The 20,422-nt window shown below is 38.1% G+C and overlaps 1 protein-coding gene across 1 annotated transcript in view; it reads right to left on the bottom strand.

Annotated features, from left to right (window-relative positions):
• LOC105384869 (titin) overlaps nt 1-17,675 on the bottom strand; it is a 108,304-nt gene extending 90,629 nt beyond the window's left edge. The window contains exon 1 of the mRNA XM_048632595.1: nt 17,494-17,675. Coding sequence (XP_048488552.1) covers nt 17,494-17,609 — 116 coding nt within the window. The 5' untranslated portion in view covers nt 17,610-17,675. The remainder of the gene's footprint in view (nt 1-17,493) is intronic.
• Between the last annotated feature and the right edge of the window lie 2,747 nt (nt 17,676-20,422).

The raw sequence follows: 20,422 nt of genomic DNA, 5'->3' as shown, positions 1-20,422 counted from the left end.
AACGATCTCATTTAAGTATGATAAAGCACATTGAAGTGGGGTGTTTTTTGTCGATACTAAACTTTTCTTTTGCACTGACCATTCATCTTTCATAGGTTTCATATGCCTGTATTCTAAGACAGGGTGTAACAATTGTCTTACATACTTGTAAAATTACTGAAAAAAATGCTTTGCCATAAAAAAATGTGGATTACATGGCAGGAAAAGTGTTAGCCATTCACTGAGTAGCGGTATATCGTTGTAGTATGCCGAGTGTTCACTGTTTTTACTTTTACGCGCCTAAAAACGATTGAGCAGTTTGTCTGCTGGGAACACAGTCTTCTTAATGAATTAATTTCAGGTACTTATGCAGGATATACGCATTAGCAAAAATAAAGCTCCGCCCTGTATAATATCAAAGCATCACAGACGTTCCAAATGTTCAACTTAATAATTATAATATGTCGAAGTATGCTTAAACTACCCAAGTTTGCTTATGGAATGTGGAATATTAACCTACTGTAGCATACAGTATATGTAACAATCTCATACTTAGATAATTTTCAGGCTGTTTTCAGGTCATAAGTTCTTATCCTTACAGAAAAGTTAGTAAATACTCAGCATCAAAAGTAGAACAATTAAATATTATAAGTAAGTAAGTCAAAAATAAATGAAGCATACCTAAGATAAAACATTCAAATATTAAACATTATTTGCTTATTTCACAAAGTAAGACAATAATAAAGTCATGTTACAGCTAGTTTGTTAAGACCGGCACAACGGATAACTTCTAGACGAGATTTTAATTACGTAGGAGGAAAGTAAGACGCTTACAAACTTAAAGCTTTAGACAAGCTTTAGACATAATAAACATCGAGTTTTGTTTTTTAACCCCTGGCGTAAATAGAGGAAGGTTATAAGTTTAACATGTCTGTTTGTCTTTGTATCTGTATGTGGTAGTCTAGCTACTAAACGAATGAATGTTCAAGAATGTTCATTATAAAATGTGAGTAGCTACCTCTACCTACTCTTATTTTTAACAGCATAACAAATAAGAATATAAGCACCCGAATCCAAACCTTTTGTTTACTACCTGACTGTTGTTTAACATTCATTTTCTCGGTACGAATAAAATAAAAAATATTTTTATGCATAATACTGCCAACTTTTGCTTTTTATTCCTTAAATGGTACTTCGATGGATTTCGTTCTGGTATAAATTTAATATTGTATGCCATACTACAATGTCAACATGCCCGTCCCTTGCCAAATACCTACTTCATGAGTCCTAAATATTTCACCTATTCACTTTCAATGCATGCGACTTTGATAAACAAATAATGCTTATAGGTACTCTACCTTTATCTTATCAAAAAACGAACGAGCTTTCATTCAACGGGTACGTTTAACGCTTCGAAATTTCGCGTATCGCAAGCTAAAGTGACCCCACAGATACAGTATCTCGATGCAAGTCTATTCTATGTTTATCCGCGCGTCTGCAACTTTATAACAAGCAAGCCGTGTGAAGCGTGAAACGGGAAAGATTCGTTTACGTTGCGATGCCTTATTAAAACTTGCTAACGTACGAAGTGAAAAGCACAAACTTTACGCCTCGCTAAACTGATATGAGTATGATGTTGCTCAGTTGTAGTGAACTATTTCAATTTAATGCAAGAACGAGTACGCTTACAAGTTTCTCATTGTTGGAAAATGGATATAGGGAGTGGATATTGTAATATGTGCCGGTTTTCATTTGAAAACAATGGCAGGCAGTGGATCCCACCGTGATTCACATGAAAAAGAAAATAGATTTCAGTTTATATTATTTTTAAGGCAAACATCAATAAACATTTCGCTTCCAGCTATAACTCATAAAGAACACTTCTTACGCAATATAGTCTAAGAGACACATAGTACCAGCATGAATGAAACAATAATAGGTCGGTAGGCACTCCTCGAAGCCAAGTCCAGTTCAGCGCCACCGACCTCGCGTCCTAGGCGCATGCGCGGGCAAAGCTAACCATCAAACACTTTGAACTAGGCACTAAAGATGAATGTCACTACACTAACTTACGCAACGCACAATCTAAACATATACATGAGATCACAGATGAGAAATGGCCAAATATTAGGGACAGCACTAGTCTAACACTTCACTTGGCTTACGGACGAGGGGGCGCGGGTCTGAGGACCCAGGGTACTCCGCGGCTTTCCTGAGCGAGGCTGATGGCCAGCCAGAGAAGGTACCTGCTGTAAATGGAGGAGCTGGCCCGCAGGGGGCGGGGGGCGGCGTCTCCCTTGCAGCAGTTGCTACCCATGGCGGGGCATGGCGGGGTCGGGCTCGCTTCAGGCCAGCGCGGCGCGGACTGAGCCGTCCGGGTATTTCTGTAAAAACCGGCGCGCGCGCCGATGCCCGCGCCCCGCGCCCGTATTCTGGCAGCGCAAGCGATGGAGACAGTGAATGGGATTGTAGCGCGTGTGTGGCGTTGTAGGCACAATACCCGGCGAATCTATGAGCGGTACCAAATTGATTTAAGGGTTCCGTAGCACATCGGTAGAAAACTCTTTCGAATTTAAAGATAGTGGCTTTGGAAAAGTTATTTTATTGAATTAGGTAGGTGTGCCTGAGGCATCAGGGCCAACGTAATTGATATAGAGCACTTCCCTTGCGGCAATAATGCCATCGATAAGAAATCTAGAGTGTCCAGGGGGGATCTCTAGTAGGTATAGGAAAAACTTAGTTTTCGGGAGCTGTTGCGATAACGATGATTGACATGAGATTTCAGAGAGACGGGCCATTGATGCAGATCAATTTATTTTATTAATAAACAGAAGACTTACTTACCTGCATTTTTTGACGGACAATTAAATAATATAAATGTCTATTTTAAGAATATAAGGTAGAGTCTTGAAAAGTTTAAGCCAAATTAGCATTGCCGACTAAACTAACTCGCAAAGTTGAATCAGTTGTTTCCTACATGTGTTGCTACTAGACTCACGAGCAATGAAAAAGTTCTAGTGATAAAAGCACCAAATTACTCCTTTGAACGGAAAAGACTAGGTAATGTCGCCGTCTGCAATATTGAAGTAGGTACGAGTATATTTACATAACAGTGCATCAGAATGTTACAAAATAAAAACGTAAATATTTTGATCAAATTCTAAATTAAATTACGTTTATTTTGTGTAGGCATTCTCTAAGTGGAATTTTTTCACTGTCGTTAGTGTAACTTAATTTAGCCGGCGCGACGTTTATCATTCTGCTTAGAGTCGAATTTTGTTATAGAATAAGACTCCGGATTGTTTGTTGACAACGTATTGGCTAGTAGCTTCGACATGAACAAAGTCTCTACATAGGGGAGACCGGGGACAAAAGTAACAGTTTGTAGTTTCGGTCTGATATCTCGTTATTAATAACATTTACGATAGCATAAATATAGTCACATAAAACTTTCGTATATAGTCTACAAATATCCATTATTACTTTACTTAATGCATCTCGAATTTTAGCAATTTTAGGGCCTCAAAAAAAAAAGGGAAAACGTTACTTTCGACCCCATGGTCAGGTCGAAAGTAACAAGGCATGGGTCGAAAGTAACAACCCATAAATTCTGCCCAATGTTATAAATACGATTCAAAAGAAAGAACAAAAAAAACAAACAAATTATTTACTTAAGAAAACTTCTTAAAACACTATCAAAACTAAAAAAATCTTATGACTTATAGACAAAACAAAAAAAACTTCTTAATATAAACTGTAAATGAGATCCATCATTTAAACTGACTAACTGATAAGAAGTTGTTTTATTTGTGCCATAATATACAATATTATGACACAAATATCTAATAAAAACAACAAAAAATAAAAATTTAGAATGTGGCATGGCAAATTTACGTAAGTAGCATGTTACTTTTGTCCTGCCGCGAGCTGTTACTTTTGTACCCATCCCCATTTTTGAAATATCAGGCGACATAACTTTATAACCGCACGTCTTATTCGAAAACAATTTGTAACATGCTACAGACAATCTTATAATGAATCAATGAAAAAATAGTCATATGGTTCTTGGCATCTTCATTCTACGTAAACACTAAATGAATAAACACCAAAAAACTTACTTTTGGTGTGTAAAATGACAAAATGCTCACTAAAACAACCTTGCACCGCGGCACGGGCGCGGAAAATGATATCATGCGCGGGGGGCATCGCATGCTGACTACCAGCGGTCGCTTGGGACGTTAAGGCTATTGGGGAAGTCTACAGAGTCTTTGTTACTTTCCACCCGCTGTTACTTTTGTCCCCGGTCTCCCCTACAAATTTCGCACAGCTATGAAGATAGGTCCAAACTCCTTGTTTAGCCGTAATATTTTATAATTCTAAAATTAAAAAATGGTTTAGGTAATTATACTAAAGATCTCGACTTGGAAACTAGTACATGTACTTATACAAAATCCATCAAAATTTGAAGATCATATTCGATAATTTTAGTAGTTTCATAATTCAAATAGTTGACACAAAGTCCTCTTCATTATTTTAAATATCTATGAATTCGTTTTCAGTTATCATGATTAGATAATTTACTCAGATAAATTTTATAGACGATTAATAATTTGATTCATAAAACAGATCTTTCATCAAAGCTATCCCGATTAAGGGTAAATAGACCTTATGTACCTTTAGGTACCTCCCAAGATCAATTAAAATCTAGTAGGGCGGCAAAGCACCTGGTAAATCGATTAGAATTTACGCAATATACCTACTCCACAAAGATAGAGCAAGATTCCTCCAAAAATATACTAGCTATCATTGAAAACAAATTGGCATAACTCGGCCGTAGCGACAACCGCCCGCGCGCATGCGTCGCTGAAACTTCACGCTGAAATCTAATGAAGAAGTTCGCTAGGCCACCGCCAGATGGACATATCATACACACAATATCGACCGCCTGTGTTTATCAGCCAGTACCCAAAGTATTCGCTAGGTGGCGTTGGTTAATTACAAAATAATAGTCATAGTTATTTTCGGTGTGTAAAAGGTAAGCATGTTGGAATAGATCTTTTAATAGAAAGTTGTATGAAGTCCAGTTTTGTCTCGAGATAGCTGGATTTAGCCAGTTCACTCACGTGATTGTTTTCAAAGCTGCGAATGGAAAATAAGCTAAATCTCAGACAGCAGCCAGGGAAGTTAATAAACAAACATTAAGACAATCTATGTAGGTATGTAAGATGATGAGAAAAAAATGTGAGTCTGTCATTAGTGTCATTACACTGATATGTTAAATTATTTAGACCAAAGTTGTCTATCTACGTGTTGCAAGCATATAGAACATATAAAATTAAGCACTGCCCATCGCACTTTACATGCGTTGTTTTGTGAGCTTTCCATGCCTCATATGTATTGGGGTACCTATTTATTGGAAAAATCTTCTTAACTATTAGCGCCCTCAAAACTTATAAATGATGAAACCTACACCGGTAGTCTGCTGAACAGTGTTTCGCACAAATAATTCCACCGCCTTTGACGATCCATAATATGTTAGTTACTGGAACTTTTTCATTATTTGTGACGTGAGTGTATAGTTGTATACATATCCAATAACATACGGTAGTACAGTTTAAATTTCTTTCTACCCATCCTGTACTGTACACACACATTTCCAATTAGTTACTTAAGTACCTACTTACTTAGGTACAGATTTTAATTTCAAGACATTCCTATTTTTACGGATTCACCCCCCGGTTGCGACTTACGACTAATTAGTTATAGAATAGAGCTTCCACTATATTATTGCATTTTTGACGTTCCCTTATGTCTGGTAAGTTGGTTTTCCTTTGCAGTCATCAAATATTAAGGGATTTCGAATGTCAAAAAACCAATAATAAGATGGACAGAGTATACAATCTTATAATTACTTAAATAATTTGTTATGGTTGCCGTAGCTGAGGAGCATAGATTAGATTAGATTTACTTAGCGTAAATAATTAATGTAATTGTCTATCTTGTGCGTTACTATACTAGAGTTGCCACGAATATTCGGCAAGTATTCGGTATTCGGCCTATTCGGCCACTTTTTTCACTTTTCGGTATTCGGCCGAATAGTAAGTAGTATTCGGCCGAATACCGAATACTTAAAAAAGTAGCAAATATCATACAAAAGGGAATTAAAAAAAACAATTTAATCGAAACATTTAAGTATCAAATAACAATTAATTGCGAAACCCTGAATACAACATCGCGCTTGCGACGATTGCGCTTTTCTTCATAAAATATACAATACCTGCAACTGAGACACGGGTATTTATAACAAAATATATAAGGTTTGGCTACTGATTCGAGTTGGTTGACCACCAGTTGTACGGATCTGCTGTAAGATTAAGAAGAACACTCTTTAAATAAAACTTCAACTTATTGAATTATACTAGATCACCTGCCGAATATTCGGTGGCCGAATATTCGGTATTCGGCTGAGAGCGCCGGCCGAATATTCGGTATTCGGTATTCGGCCAAATCACTATTCGTGGCATCACTATACTATACTACCTACGCCTCGTACGTCGTCGTACTAAATTCTCTGTTTTTTTTTAAATAACTTTATAATTACTTAACGCTTTTGCTCATAGTGAGAAAACAGTGAGCTAAAATTTAATATAATTATTTAAATAATTATAAGCAGTTAGCTTCAAAGGTTTTCTTCGGATTTTAGATTAACGAGTAATCTTTAAAATGAAGATTAATCTATTAAATTAAGATTTAAGTACATTCATATTATAGATATTTCTTTGAAATTAGCAGTCAGGTGGCTAGATATCATATTATTTAATGGCTTTCAAATAATTATCAGGGTGGGAACTTATAAACTGTCTACAGTCGGTGCTCCAGTCAGTATAAATAATAACAAAGTTATCACTATAAAATATCTAAAACGAGAAAATTTCTGTAAATTCCAGCACCTAGCACGAGACGAGAAGTCACTAAAGTTTAGAGTTTTAAAGTTTTATTTATTTATTTATTCTTTATTGCACAATATACAAAAGTAATTATGTTCAATTATCGCACTCGCAACGCAGTGCAACGCGCCAACTTAAGGCTAATCCTTTTAGCACTGCCAAAAATCCTTGACAAAAAAGTGGCTAGATGTCCATTTTCACTGGACATTTCAGACTCGATTATACGACTTATTTAAATCTCGTATATGTCGTATTGTAAGTGAATCTCGTTGTCTAAGTATAACAAACGAATTTAATACATTATTATTATTACTATGTTGATAAATATCGAGGGTGATAAAATTGTGCGCTAGTAGGAACATGGCTGAAAGTACTTCATTATAGTATAGTATCTTATACAGGTATACTCTTAAACAAAGTGTTCCAAAATTGGTATTTTTTTTTTTTTTTTTGTAGTCATTGTAACATGCAATCGGTCTTGAGTGACCATAAGCAGTTGTTTGGAGTGTTTTTATGGCGTTTTAGGCACTCCCTCCCATCGTTGGGTTGCCTTCTTATTCAATTGGTCCTAGACCGTCCCAAATGTGCTTTCTTTTCAACCTTCTTATTGGAATACAACTGGTGAGGTCAGTAGCCAGCTTGTTGGGGTGATCAGCAATCCTATCTCTGTAGGCTCTGGACAGGTTTTCCACTTCCGCTTTAACCGTGGGCATTTGTAAGTACTCATGGACCTCATCAATTTTGGTGAACCATGGTGCGTGGGCTATGGTTTTTAGAACGCTGTTTTGGAACCGCTGCATTATTGCGATGTTGGAGGTTTTTGCTGATCCCCACAGTTGTATTCCATAGGTCCAGACAGGTTTTAATACAGCCTTGTAGATCAGCAGTTTATTGTTTACGGATAGTTTTGACTGTCTCCCAAGTAACCATGACAGTGACCGATACTTCTGGTTCAGCTCGTCTCTCTTCTTCTGAATGTGAGTTTTCCAGATCTGCTTCCTGTCCAAATGGAATCCCAGGTATTTCACGACCGTCTGATGAGGCAGAACTTCACCACCGAGTTTTACAGGAGGACAGTTGTCACGTCTAAGGGTGAAGGTGATGTGGTTGGATTTGGCTGCACTTGCCTTGATCTTCCATCTTTTCATCCAGTTATGGACCTGGTCAAGATGACTTTGAACAGTTTTTGAGGCTGATACAGGGTCTTTGTCCGATGCCAGGATGGCAGTATCATCTGCAAATGTGGCTGTTAGAGTATTTACTGATTCTGGGACGTCAGAAGTATAAATTAGGTACAGTGATGGACCCAGTACTGACCCTTGTGGTACTCCAGCTTTTACCTCATGAAATGACGACGTTCCCTCATTTATCTTCACATAAAAAATGCGATCTTCTATGTAGGATTTCAGCAGTTGAAACAAATTGTGAGGAAGCCATAATTTTAATTTGTATAGGAGTCCAGCATGCCAGACCTTATCGAACGCTTGTTGCACGTCAAGGAATACTCCTGAACAGTACTCTTTGCTTTCTAGGGTGTGCCTGATGTGATCGCATACTCTGTGTACCTGTTCAATTGTAGAGTGCTTCATTCTAAAACCAAACTGGTGCTGTGGTATTATTCTGTTATCCTCGAGCCATCGGTTAAGTCGTCGGCTGATGACTTTTTCGAATAATTTCGATAACAAGGGCAGAAGGCTGATTGGTCGATATGATGAGGTTTGATGGGGTGGTTTTCCAGCTTTCAGGATCATCGTTATTTGAGAGACTTTCCACTGGTTAGGAAAGTATCCAATCCTTAACATACTGTTAAAAAGTGTTGTCAGAAAAACAAGTACTTTTGTTGGGAGTTGTTGTAGGACTTCAGCAGTGATGAGGTCGTATCCTGGGGCCTTTTTCAGCTGTAGTTCTCTTATGATTCCCTTTAGCTCTCGAGGTGTGCAGCTTTTGATAGGTGGGCTTAGCTGTAGGTCACTTTGTAAGAAGGATTTTACTTCCTCTTCAAAGGCATTGTCTGCAGTGTCTGTGTTAGGAGTGAATACATTTTTAAGGAAGGCTCCAAATGCTTCCGCTCTTTCTTCATCAGTTTTGGCCCACATACCATCTGGGCGTTTCAATGGGTACTCAATTAGCTGTGGTTTCTGTGAAGACTTTACAGTTTTCCACAGTGAGTGTTCATTGTTGGAAGTAGCATTTAGTAACTCTAATCGCCTTTGCAGTGTGTCATTCTCAGCCTCGGCCAAGAACTTCTTCAACTCAGCAGCTGCTTTGTTCAGGGCCTTTTTGTCCTCTGGGTGTCTACTATTATGCCACTTTCTTCTCAGACGTCTCTTTTCCAATATCATTTCTCTGGCTTCAAGCGGCAAATTATTTTTATTTGACACATTTCTACTGTCGGGACCTTCACAATCAGGTGTGCTTAGCCATGCTGCTTGTTGAATGAGGCTTGTTATATATTCTGTAGCACAGTCAATGTCGTCTTCCGATTTCAGAGGCAGTTTTAGGTCAACATGATCCTGCAGGTATTCTTTGAAGCCAGGCCAGTCAGTCTTGTTATTGTATAGGTACGGTTTTTTCGATCTTTCTATGACTGTAATGCTCATTGTAGTTATTACAGAGGTGTGATCAGATGTACTATCAAAGTTACTTTCAATTTTGTAGTAGTAGCTCTGCAGGCCTTTATATATGAAGAAGTCCAGGAGGTCAGGTAGTTTATTAGGGTCTGTTGGCCAGTATGTGGGTTGGCAGGTAGTCAGCACACGAAGTCCATTGTGGTCTAGGCTCTTCTTGAGTTCTCTTCCTCTGGTGACTGTGCAACCTCTGCAACCGTAGTCTCAAGATATCCTCCAGGTGTCGATTACTCCGATGCTACATATTTTCAATACTTCTTTACGGAGTAGAAGCTTGGACTTTAACCCAGACCATGTGTAAACGGTTAGAAGCATTCGAAATGTGGGTTTATAGAAGAATATTGAAGATATCATGGAGGGATAAAATAAAAAACGAAACGGTATTGCAGAGAATGAAAAAAGGGACCGAAGTGCTTAAAACCGTAAAAAGGAGAAAGTTGCAGTACCTGGGACATATTATGCGCAACAGTAAATACGGTTTATTGCAACTTCTCCTACAAGGGAAAATTCAAGGCCGTCGAAGACCCGGTCGAAAAAGAACATCATGGGTCCAAAATCTGAAAGACTGGTACAACACCGACACCACATCCTTGTTCCGAGCAGCAGTCTCGAAGGAAAGAATAAGCCAGATGATTGCCGACCTCCGATAGGAGATGGTACCCAAAGAAGAAGAAGGTGACTGTGAGACGTGAGCCCCAGAATGTATTTTTGGCGTTCCAGTCTCCGCCAACAATGTATCTTCCTCCGAGGGTACCAAAAAAGTTATTGAACTTTGTAGCTGTTATTTTATGTTTAGGAGGACAATATATAGATGAAATAGCCAAGGCACCTTGCTTATCATACACTGCAATTGAAGTAGCTTGAATGTGGGGTGTGCGGTACTCAGGGAGCAGATTATGTTTAAGGTTAGTCCTGATTATGACAGCTGTCCCTGCATGTGATGTGTTGTCTGGATGGTATGTTGCATAGACCATGTAACCCTTTAGAGTAAATGTGCATCTGTCTGTAAGATGTGCTTCCGATATAAGTAGCACATCTAGTCTTTCTTCTATTAAGAGTGTTTGTTGGGTTTATGTTCCCTATTGTTGCATCGGCATAAGATCTATAATTTTCTCTGGGTGGGATAGTTTCTGTTGGTGGGAAGTTAGTATTAATATCTTTACCAGTGAAATTTGCCTTATTTGTCTCGGTTTCTCTCCTTTTCAGTTGAGGGCGGGACATCTTCCTCTTTTGGATTTCTAGGCGCACCTTGCATCCATGGTAGTTGGCTGGATGGTCCCCCAGGCAGAGAGCGCACTTAGCAGGTGTAGTCCTATCCTTCTTTGGGCAATCGGTTGTGTTGTGGTCTTCTGCACATTTGACGCATCTATACGGACGCATGCAGTAATTGCGAGTATGCCCATATTGTTGACACCTTTTGCATTGAGCGATAGTGCTTGTACGTTTTGGATCCTCAATTTTAACACTGGTGTGGTATATGTATTTGAGCTTTTTTATTTCAGCATTTTTTGGGTGCGGTGCTAGATTTACAAACCAGGTGTATGTGGGGGTTTTTTCTGGCCCATATCTAGCATTTATTATTTCGCCAACTATGGTGTTTCCTGTGCTTTCAACCTCCTCCCTAATTGCTTCCACTGGAGTAGATGGGTGTAGGTCTTTTATGACAATTCTGTATGGTCGCTCATCCTTCCTTGTGAATGTATGTCCAATCAGGCCCTTTTCCCGGGTAAGGCACATAAGATTCTTGTATGAATCAATGGTATTACATGAGATTCTTAGTTGGTTCTTGGTGACAATTTTAAATGTATACTGACTTTTCTGCAGTGTTTTGTCGATAACTTCACATAGCTTTGCAATATCATTGATTCCATAGAGCACAATAGGGGGTGGTTTACTTACTTGCGTTTTTGGGGTTCCATTATTTATTGGTTCTTCATCAACTTGAAGTCCTGCATATTGGTTTCGGACAGGTGTATCAGATTCTGGAGAGCCACTTACTCGCTTTCTTTTGTAACGGTTCACATCACGTCGTAGAATTGGGACAGTTTGCCAATCATTTTCAGTATTGACAATTTGGTTTTCTGGGTCTAAGTTAATTTTGTTAACTTCATTTGAGGATAATGGTAAATTTGGTTGTTTATAGGCTGTATTGGTTTGACCTGTTTTTGGTTGGGCACTAGTTGAGGGACTGTTTCTGCCAGATGCCTTGGTAGGATCTTCTGGCAGATTCTTTTTTTTGGGAGAATGTAACATTTTACTGTGACAACACCGTAAAACATATAAATGTCACTGTCATTGTCAATGTCACTTTTGTAACTCGGGGTAGTTGGAGAAAACTTTGAATGTGAAATGTCAGTGGTGGGTTTGAAAGCACTAAATCTGCTAAATCCTAGTGTTTCATGAAGAGATAACACTGTCACTAGGTTTCCAGGTGGTTAATAACACTTTAGCATTGTTTATTTGCACAATTTCACTGTTTTAGAACACAAATTTGAATTTATTTTTGAGAGCAGTTTTGTACGTAATGACACTTTTTCAGCCACCAAAAGTGGTATAAAAACCTGAAAGAGCACGACACAGCCTCAACTCAATAATCTGAACAACTTTTCTGGAAATCGTTATCAAAAATTCACCTCTTACAGTAAAGATAAAGATAAAAATTCTTTATTCGGTGTCCAGCACCACACACCAAAAATCCACAAGTAAACAACTTGACAATCACGGGACTAACAAACTTTCTATGAAAAAAGTAGGTTTTTTTGGAAATAATATCTAGTGAATTGTATAGTGATGGTTATTGTATACGTTTGCGAAAAGTTGTTCAGAATGACTTCTTGAGTCTCCCTCTTTTTGCTTACTATAATCTTTATTAACACCCTGAGGATGCGGAAAGCTATAGATCGCATCCAGTGACGTGCGTTGCGTCCAGCGACCTAAAGAGGACTGCTCTAGGCTGGTGATGAACATCCTGTAGACATAAAACACTCACGGGCAAAGAAACAGTTCCACTTACAAAATTGAGACACAAATTGGCCCGATTTTTTAAAATATTTTTTTAGGAATTTGAACAAAATATTTACATTTTTAGTTGGTAATATTCTGATGCACCGTTAAATGTACGGTCAAGTGCAGAGAAACCTGAACCCCATCTCATAGTAACAGTCAGGGTCAGGTTTATCTGCCTCTTACTGTACAATATTGCAGAATGCTTGAATAATTTAGTTTTTTTCCGTTTAAGAGTAAAAAAAAAAAAAAACACGCACTCACGCCTTGTACTAATGTACTCCCTTGCGGGGTAGGCAGAGGTGCATTGCTGCACCCACTTTTCGCCAGAGTGTTATGTTAGTCCCAATGTAATAGGGGGCGGGCCTATTGCCATTTTACGGGCACATCCAAGACCTGAGAACAAATATCTGTGTTTAAACAAATATCTGCCCCAGCCGGGAATCGAACCCGGGACCATCGGGTCAGTAGTCAGGGTCACTAACCACTACGCCATTCGGTCGTCTTTAAGAGTAATTTGGTAATTTTCTCAATGGATCTTTTTCATTGCCCGTGAGTGTAATTATAGGGGAACCCGGGGTAAGACGGGGTCGCTAAGGGAAAATTAAAAAAACAACAGGTATTTATAACCACAATGTTATTAATTATTTATGGCTCATTAGGAACTTAATGACGAACACTTTGGCACAGCTTTTGCCAAAAAAGTAATCATTACAATTGACTTATTTTAAGAAATGTAAAAAATGGGAAATAAACCATCTTGCCCCATGTACGGGGTAAGATGGGGTAAGTATACTATGTGGGGCACAAAACAGACAAACAACATTTCTTCTGTGATTTTATCGACAACACCAGCACCTGCAGTGTGAGCCCAACGCCTGCACCTTTGATATCCGACCCACTTTTCCATAGATTTAAAGTAGGACTGTTGATATCCTCACAGCAGAGGTAGACACAGTCATCTTCGTTGTTATTCTTCTTCGTAGGCAGTATCTGCTTTATGTTTTTAGCCAACTTCACTGTAACCCTTTTAGAGCCCTTCTTCAATGTCAAATATCGGGTTGAAGAAAAAAAAATCTTCACCAAGCTTGATCCATACATCATCTTGCCCCTCCAAAATTACCCCGTCTTGCCCCACGTTATATTTTGTATAAAAATAATTCATTAAAAAAAAACTTTCAATGTTAAAGTGATTTTACACATATCTAAACAAAGCGTACCAAACCTTAAATAAAAACACACAATTACCAAAAATGCCACTGTTTTACTAAATGTGTTCTGACGTTGTTCCTACCGGTCAAAAATAACATGGACACTACGCAAAAACAAACAATTGCGCTAACACAAAAAACGCACGCGCCCACACCTGCTGTCACTGGCGCACTAAAGGTCAATAATTTCAGCCTATCTATTGGCTCATTACTCAGAATCCTAAGATGTATAGTTTTGCATATATGTGAGGGGGCCCGTCTTACCCCGCGACCCCGTCTTACCCCGGGTTCCCCTATGTATTTATTCTACAGACATGATGCAGTGGAGCTTATTCGGTGCAGAGATCGCCCGGATTTAATTTGTGGTAGGAATTAATTAAGTAGAGGTAGTCAAGGGCGTACCCAGGTAGGGGCAGGGGGGGGCAGCTGCCCCCCCCTAGAAGTTAAAATAAACGTAAATTTTCCTGCCAAGTCGGAATTAAAAACGTGTTATCTACTCTTACCTACCTACCTACCTATTTTGTTTTGTATCTTAATCAAACTAATTAAGGTCAACTGGGGTTACGTTGTATTTTTAGATCACTAAAAGTTTTCGGAATAATGGGAGCAAAGGTATGAACAATTTAATGTAAAAGTGAGATATTTACTTTAAGAAACTAACGACTATTGAACCAATATTTCTTAACAAATTTAAAGCATTGATTTCTTTGCTGGAATCTTATAACAGTTTCTTATTTAGTGTCTTAAAAAATCGTGATTTTGAACGCATTTTCCAGGTTTGAGGCAAATGTGTTTTTAGTATGTAACTATTCAATAGGTAAGCTTTCTGTGAAAAAAAATAAGAGAGTTTTATCCAGTTAATTATTTTGTGCAATAGTATGGCAGTTAATTTAGCCAAAAGAAACTATTGACGAATTCACAGATGATTTAGTAGAAATCAGGAAAATGCGTCTAATTTTCATGGACGCATTTAAAATTCAAATAAAATTTTTATGAAAAAAGAACTACCTAAGTACTCCTGTAAAGTGAGTAAGAATGTAAATAGATTTAATAGTGGTGAGAGACATTTATATTCTTTAAAATAGTAAGATTGGATCAAATACGGGTATTAAACTTAGATATCAATTAAAATATGTGCATGGCAAAACCCATACTCTTCAATAAGTTTAGTGTTCATAAATAGTAAAAATCCCTATCGAGCTGGTGTCAGTGATCGTAACTGATCACTGAGGTTAACACATGGCACGGTCAGCCTTGAATGGATGACCGATTTCAAATGGTTCTTTTCTGGACGCTTCCGTGCTTTGGATGACACGTTAAGCCGTGGGTCCCGGTTGCTGCTTCGGCAGCAGTTGTTAAGCCTAGTCAGAGGCCTTCGCGCAGCTTGAAAAAATCTGACAGTCGGGTTGTACACTTACACTTACCCGACAACTTTAGTGCATTGTACTCAATAAAAAACGGCGATACAAATTTACAGCGAAAAGCGGGTGATTACAGTCGTGAGCATAATTATGTATGTATTAAAAGGTTGACGATTTCTGTTTTGAGGCAATGCGTTGCAACAATCGCAATAGCCCCATTACGCCTAACGCATGTACCCCAAGACTTTTATCAAACATAAAAAAAATTACATCATTAATTTATCAAATAAAGCTATTTTATTGAAAATTTGTGTCTATATAAGTAGCCCAATGATTATTGCTTAGAATACCTACTGAATAAAATCAATTGATAAAGAAAACTTTCGATTCACATTTTCAATCACCTGTCACAGTACCAAACTTTCAAAAAAATGTGCAAATCACAAAATGAATGAATACTTGGATAATATTATGTTGACTACAACACCATCTGTCTGCAGTTCATGTAAAGTATATTTAGTTTAAGCCACCGTAACTAGATGGCATGTTTCAATATTGATAAAGCCGTTTTCAAATAGGATCGAAAAGATTAATTTGGCCCGTAGAAGCAATTGGCGTTTATTAAGTAAGGAAGTAGATGAGACAGTTGAACACATTATGTTAGCTTGTCCACCTACTACAGAAACAAGATTATCTATTCTTGGACCAACAGAGCGCCTATCTCAGCTATTGGAACACCCAGGCTTGCTACTCCAGTTTACTCGGGAGCTAGGCTGGCTGAGCTGAAATCAAGGGGATATGTACAAAGGATCCAATCGAGAGAGCCACGTACAGGAACTTCACCTCCTACCAGAATAGAATAGAATAGACGCAATTGGCCTAGTTGACCTTAATAAAAGACAATTTTCATGATTTTTGTTTCAATATACCCGACCGACCATCATCTCAAGAGCTGCCCCCCCCTGGCTGAAATCCTGGGTACGCCCTTGGAGGTAGTCTTTCCATGTTATTTCAAGTTGTGGCGGGAAAATAAAAGGGAATATCCAGCAGAAACTGAATTTAATAAGCATTTGTTCTAGAAAACCGTCCGAGAGACCCAAATATAGGTAAGTACCTCTGTTATAGGTAACTAGATGTAAGTAAGTCGTAGTAATTATAATGTATGTTGTATTACTTACTTGTTTTAAATAACCGACGTCCAAATGCCAAATGATCTTTACTTATTGAGTACTTTCGTTCAAATGTAAGTACGTACATTAGATATTTAAATGCAGAAATGCGTTTACATAACCTACATGCACAAATAATACGTTAACACTACGCCAAGTACCTATGTCTTGTACTTTATACTTATCCTATTATATAGGGAGGGACCAATTGAACTCCTAAAGTACCTACTTAGATCGTAATACCTAAGTAGCTTATTATTTTTGTGGCCTAATGCCTAATATCGAATTGGGTATCTAATAAATATAGACTAGGTTTTGGTCTTGTTTTCTATCAAATACCGAACTAAGTATGTTATTGAAATTTATCGAGAAGATATAATATTACCTATAAAAGAATAATATATTTTTATCCAAAATAAGTACCTAAGTAGGCTAGTAATGTAAGTATTTAATAACTTATAAACAGTATCAATAAGACACCGACAATAACTAACAATAAGTAAGTCAAAGTTTTTTTAATACTGTTTTTCATCGTATAAGTAAAGTACCTACCTATGTATTTATTTTTTCAGACCAGAGATATTTGTCTAAGTTTCAGACCGGTTTCAGACTCACGTTATTTTTTTACAAACTATCTTTACGTTTATAAAAGGGCTCTTTGTCATACAACACGATATCACCTCAATGTAAACTGTTTTCACACTTTCTTCCCCTACAAAGGAAAAACCCTTCTCCACCGATAACTAACATTCCTTCAAAGTCATTGAAGTGAATAGATTTCAACGAGGGTTCCAGCGCTCCAGAACATCTCGCCGCCGCCGCCGCGTGCTGCGACCTTTTCCTGCCGTATTTATACATCAACAACAGCAAAACAAACAAAGCAAACCCACCACCGCCACGCCAGCGCTCGCACGCACCGAACCCAACCCTATCCCCCGCACTCAAAGCACAATTCACATCGCACCCAGCACCGGCAGCTAGAAGACGCAAGTCCAGAAACATAAAAAACCGATCCCGAGAAAAATCTTGCGCCAAGTGTTGTATTACATGTCGAAGGTGATCCAGCGGCGCCTGCGCATCACGAAAACTCCTGAATCACGGTTGACCTACATAACCGGGTGATGTGATCGCCGGTGATAGTCAAAACATTGCAGCAGAAACACATGTCGGGCATTGCAGGTGGAAAAAGAACTTACCATGAGTAGCGGAAGGGGGGCGTGCCTGCAGGCAGCGGCAGACAGAGGCAGGCGGGGGCTCCGGGGGCCGCCCGGACCGTGGGCAGCGGGGCATCCGGGAAGCGCGGGGGCTCCATCGCTGAGCGCCGCCGGCCGCGCCGACTTGCCCGCACTGTGTGCCGATGTAGACTACACCACACGCACACTTTCTATAAATAATACGGAAATATGTACCGGCTGAACCGCCTGAGATTCGTCCCAGCGAATATTTCGCCAATTTCTACGGAATGCAGCTTCAGTTTTCAGCTGTTTTAGTGCCAATATTATCTGCGTTTCGTGGTGACTCTCCTTGTGGTTGGTATGACATGGTATTGATCGGTGGGATTGTAGTTAGTAAGTGGGTGGGATTGGGCAGGGCAGTGCTGAAACTGCGTCGCTGACAGATGTAAAATGACCTCGAAGATGGATTAGTGAACTTCACATCCGTTAGCTCTCAGAAGAGAACTTATTAAATCTTTCCTCGACTTCTTCAAATAGGTAATAAATTTGTCTTGGTACCTACTTCGAATGTTGATGAACGTTTTATTTTTTATCTTATTTCAGTCAAAATAATGGTAGTACAGATTCCTTTCATTTGAGCTAGTACTTACCTATAGCTTGTTCATTGTATTCTATTTCAGGAATAATTTACCTACTATGACATAAAGCTAAAGCTACACGAGGTCTTTAGAGAACCTGGTCAAATAGTTGTGGAGTTACATCCCACCGCGTAAGTAGCTATTCATTAATGCATACTTTGATGACTTATTAGTTTGCCAAGGAACGAGTTCAAAAGGGTAGCTATTAGCTACTGATGAAGCTAAAGTAGTTAAGTATCTACGTACTTCTGTTATTTTATCGTATACTTACCAGTAATGAAAAATATGTAGCTATACCATTGCACTTCGCTTCTTCATTAAAGGGGTTTTCTTTAGAAGGAATTTCGGAAAAATTAGAGAATGCATTGGGTGTAATTTTATTTATTCTTTCTAAGGTACATCGAATGTTATTAACGACTAGACCAAAATTTAGGCTAAATCTAACAATAAATGAAGTTAAACTAGAAATCATGCAAAAAAAAAACAAGATTACAAATGTAGTTTAAAAAAATATTAAATTAATATTAACAATAAAGTAACAGTAACACAGCGCTAAAATGCTTGTGAATAAATGTAGGAATGATGTCCGCAACAAATGAGATGAAGTTGATTATGGATTCCGTTTACCAGATGAACGGTATAAGTCAGAAGAAGTGGACCGACAATTCATCTAATAAATGAAAGCCAGAATAAGCCGACATAGGAACACCAACGAATCCAAGTGACCTTACAACTCTAACAGTCCAAAGCCAAAAGTCTTTGAGCTATCTATCGAGAACCTTGAGGATTTTGTTCCTATAATGGCTTAAGAATGACATAATGATTATGATGAGGATGACGGAAGAAAGAGACAGTGCCCAGCCACACCACCACAGGAGCCTGCTAAAACAATTGATTGCCTCGCGACAACAGCTGTCACTTGGCCGAAGAAAAGGTCTGACGAAGACGAGAAGAGAATAAGTCGACTGGACACGTCTGGCTTGCCGAGCGGCAAAGAAGTAGGAAATATTGATGAATATGAATATGACGATGATTATGAATATAGTGATGATTATGAATATGTCTACGATGATTATGATTATGAATGTGATGATGATTATGAATATGATAGTGATTATGAATATAATGCTTTTTATGAATTTTAAACTAAATTATTCAAAATAACCCGCAGATCAAAATCCTGAGTGTTAAAGCACAGGCTACACCGGTAGCTGGCGAGCATGGTTCTTCCTTTTCCATACGTTTTCACGCACAATAGGAAGATTGTGGCCCAAAAACTCGCTCGTTTCGTTTTTGTTTCGATCAAACTACCGCAAAGCGAAGTCTGTGATTTAGGATAAAAAATTGCGTAGCTATTATGCAACACAAACATTTTAGCGCTATTACAGAACTACTTAAAGGTAACTTAAAAAATAAACCAAGTGAGAAACTTACATTTACATTTAACCATATAAGTACTTAATAATTCTAATTCTACTTTTTAATGTTATAAACGGTGAATTTTCTCGACATAACGTTAAAGTGCTGACAGATGCAAATGCAACAGTATATTTTTAGTTGGATCGGTCGTAGCTAGTGTAGCAGTCACAGATGTTTGTTTATGGAACCCTAGACCTCTGGATCATGGTTTTCAACCAGCCAATTCCAAGTTGATAAATTTTGCCACCTTATTTTTAACTTCATGCGATTCATGTGATTTCTGGCTTATAAAGGGATAAACTAGCAACATCTGCGGCTGCTAGCGATGATTCTGAATACAGATCTGAAATCATTAGAGACGAAATAATATGAAAAGTTTAATATGTCAGAATATTAATTTCGTCAACTTAGTTTTAATTCCATTTAAAAAGTTTAAATTTTAATTGCTTCACAAATTATTTCGGCTCCAATAATTAAATATGTGGCTGAATTAAATAATAACTTCCTGTCATTCTTACAAACAATACCAAACCTGTGTATATGTAGCTAAGATTATTCTAAAGTTCATCTAAAAGTTTATTTACATCAGACTAGTAAAGTCTATAAAGATTCTCGAAAATGTATGAAGTAGTTTTAACAAAAAAATGCATAATATTAAAAAATTCGGTTAAATCATTAATTCTTGATTCTCATTGGCTGTCATTGCAACCAATGACAGCATTCATTCTTACGTCCTATAAGATACATAGATTTAGTCAAATCGTAAACTGAGTCTCAGGTTAATGTATAATGGTCTAAGGAGGATAATGGTTAAATACTGGCGCTTGCGCAGGCTCCCACAATCTTCTTACTCTGAATGTCTTGGATGTTTTGGCTACAGAAAAGCCCTTTGT

This window comes from Plutella xylostella, chromosome Z (genome assembly GCF_932276165.1).
Source record: "Plutella xylostella chromosome Z, ilPluXylo3.1, whole genome shotgun sequence".
NCBI lineage: Eukaryota > Metazoa > Arthropoda > Insecta > Lepidoptera > Plutellidae > Plutella > Plutella xylostella.
This window is presented reverse-complemented; position numbering and strand designations above follow the sequence as displayed.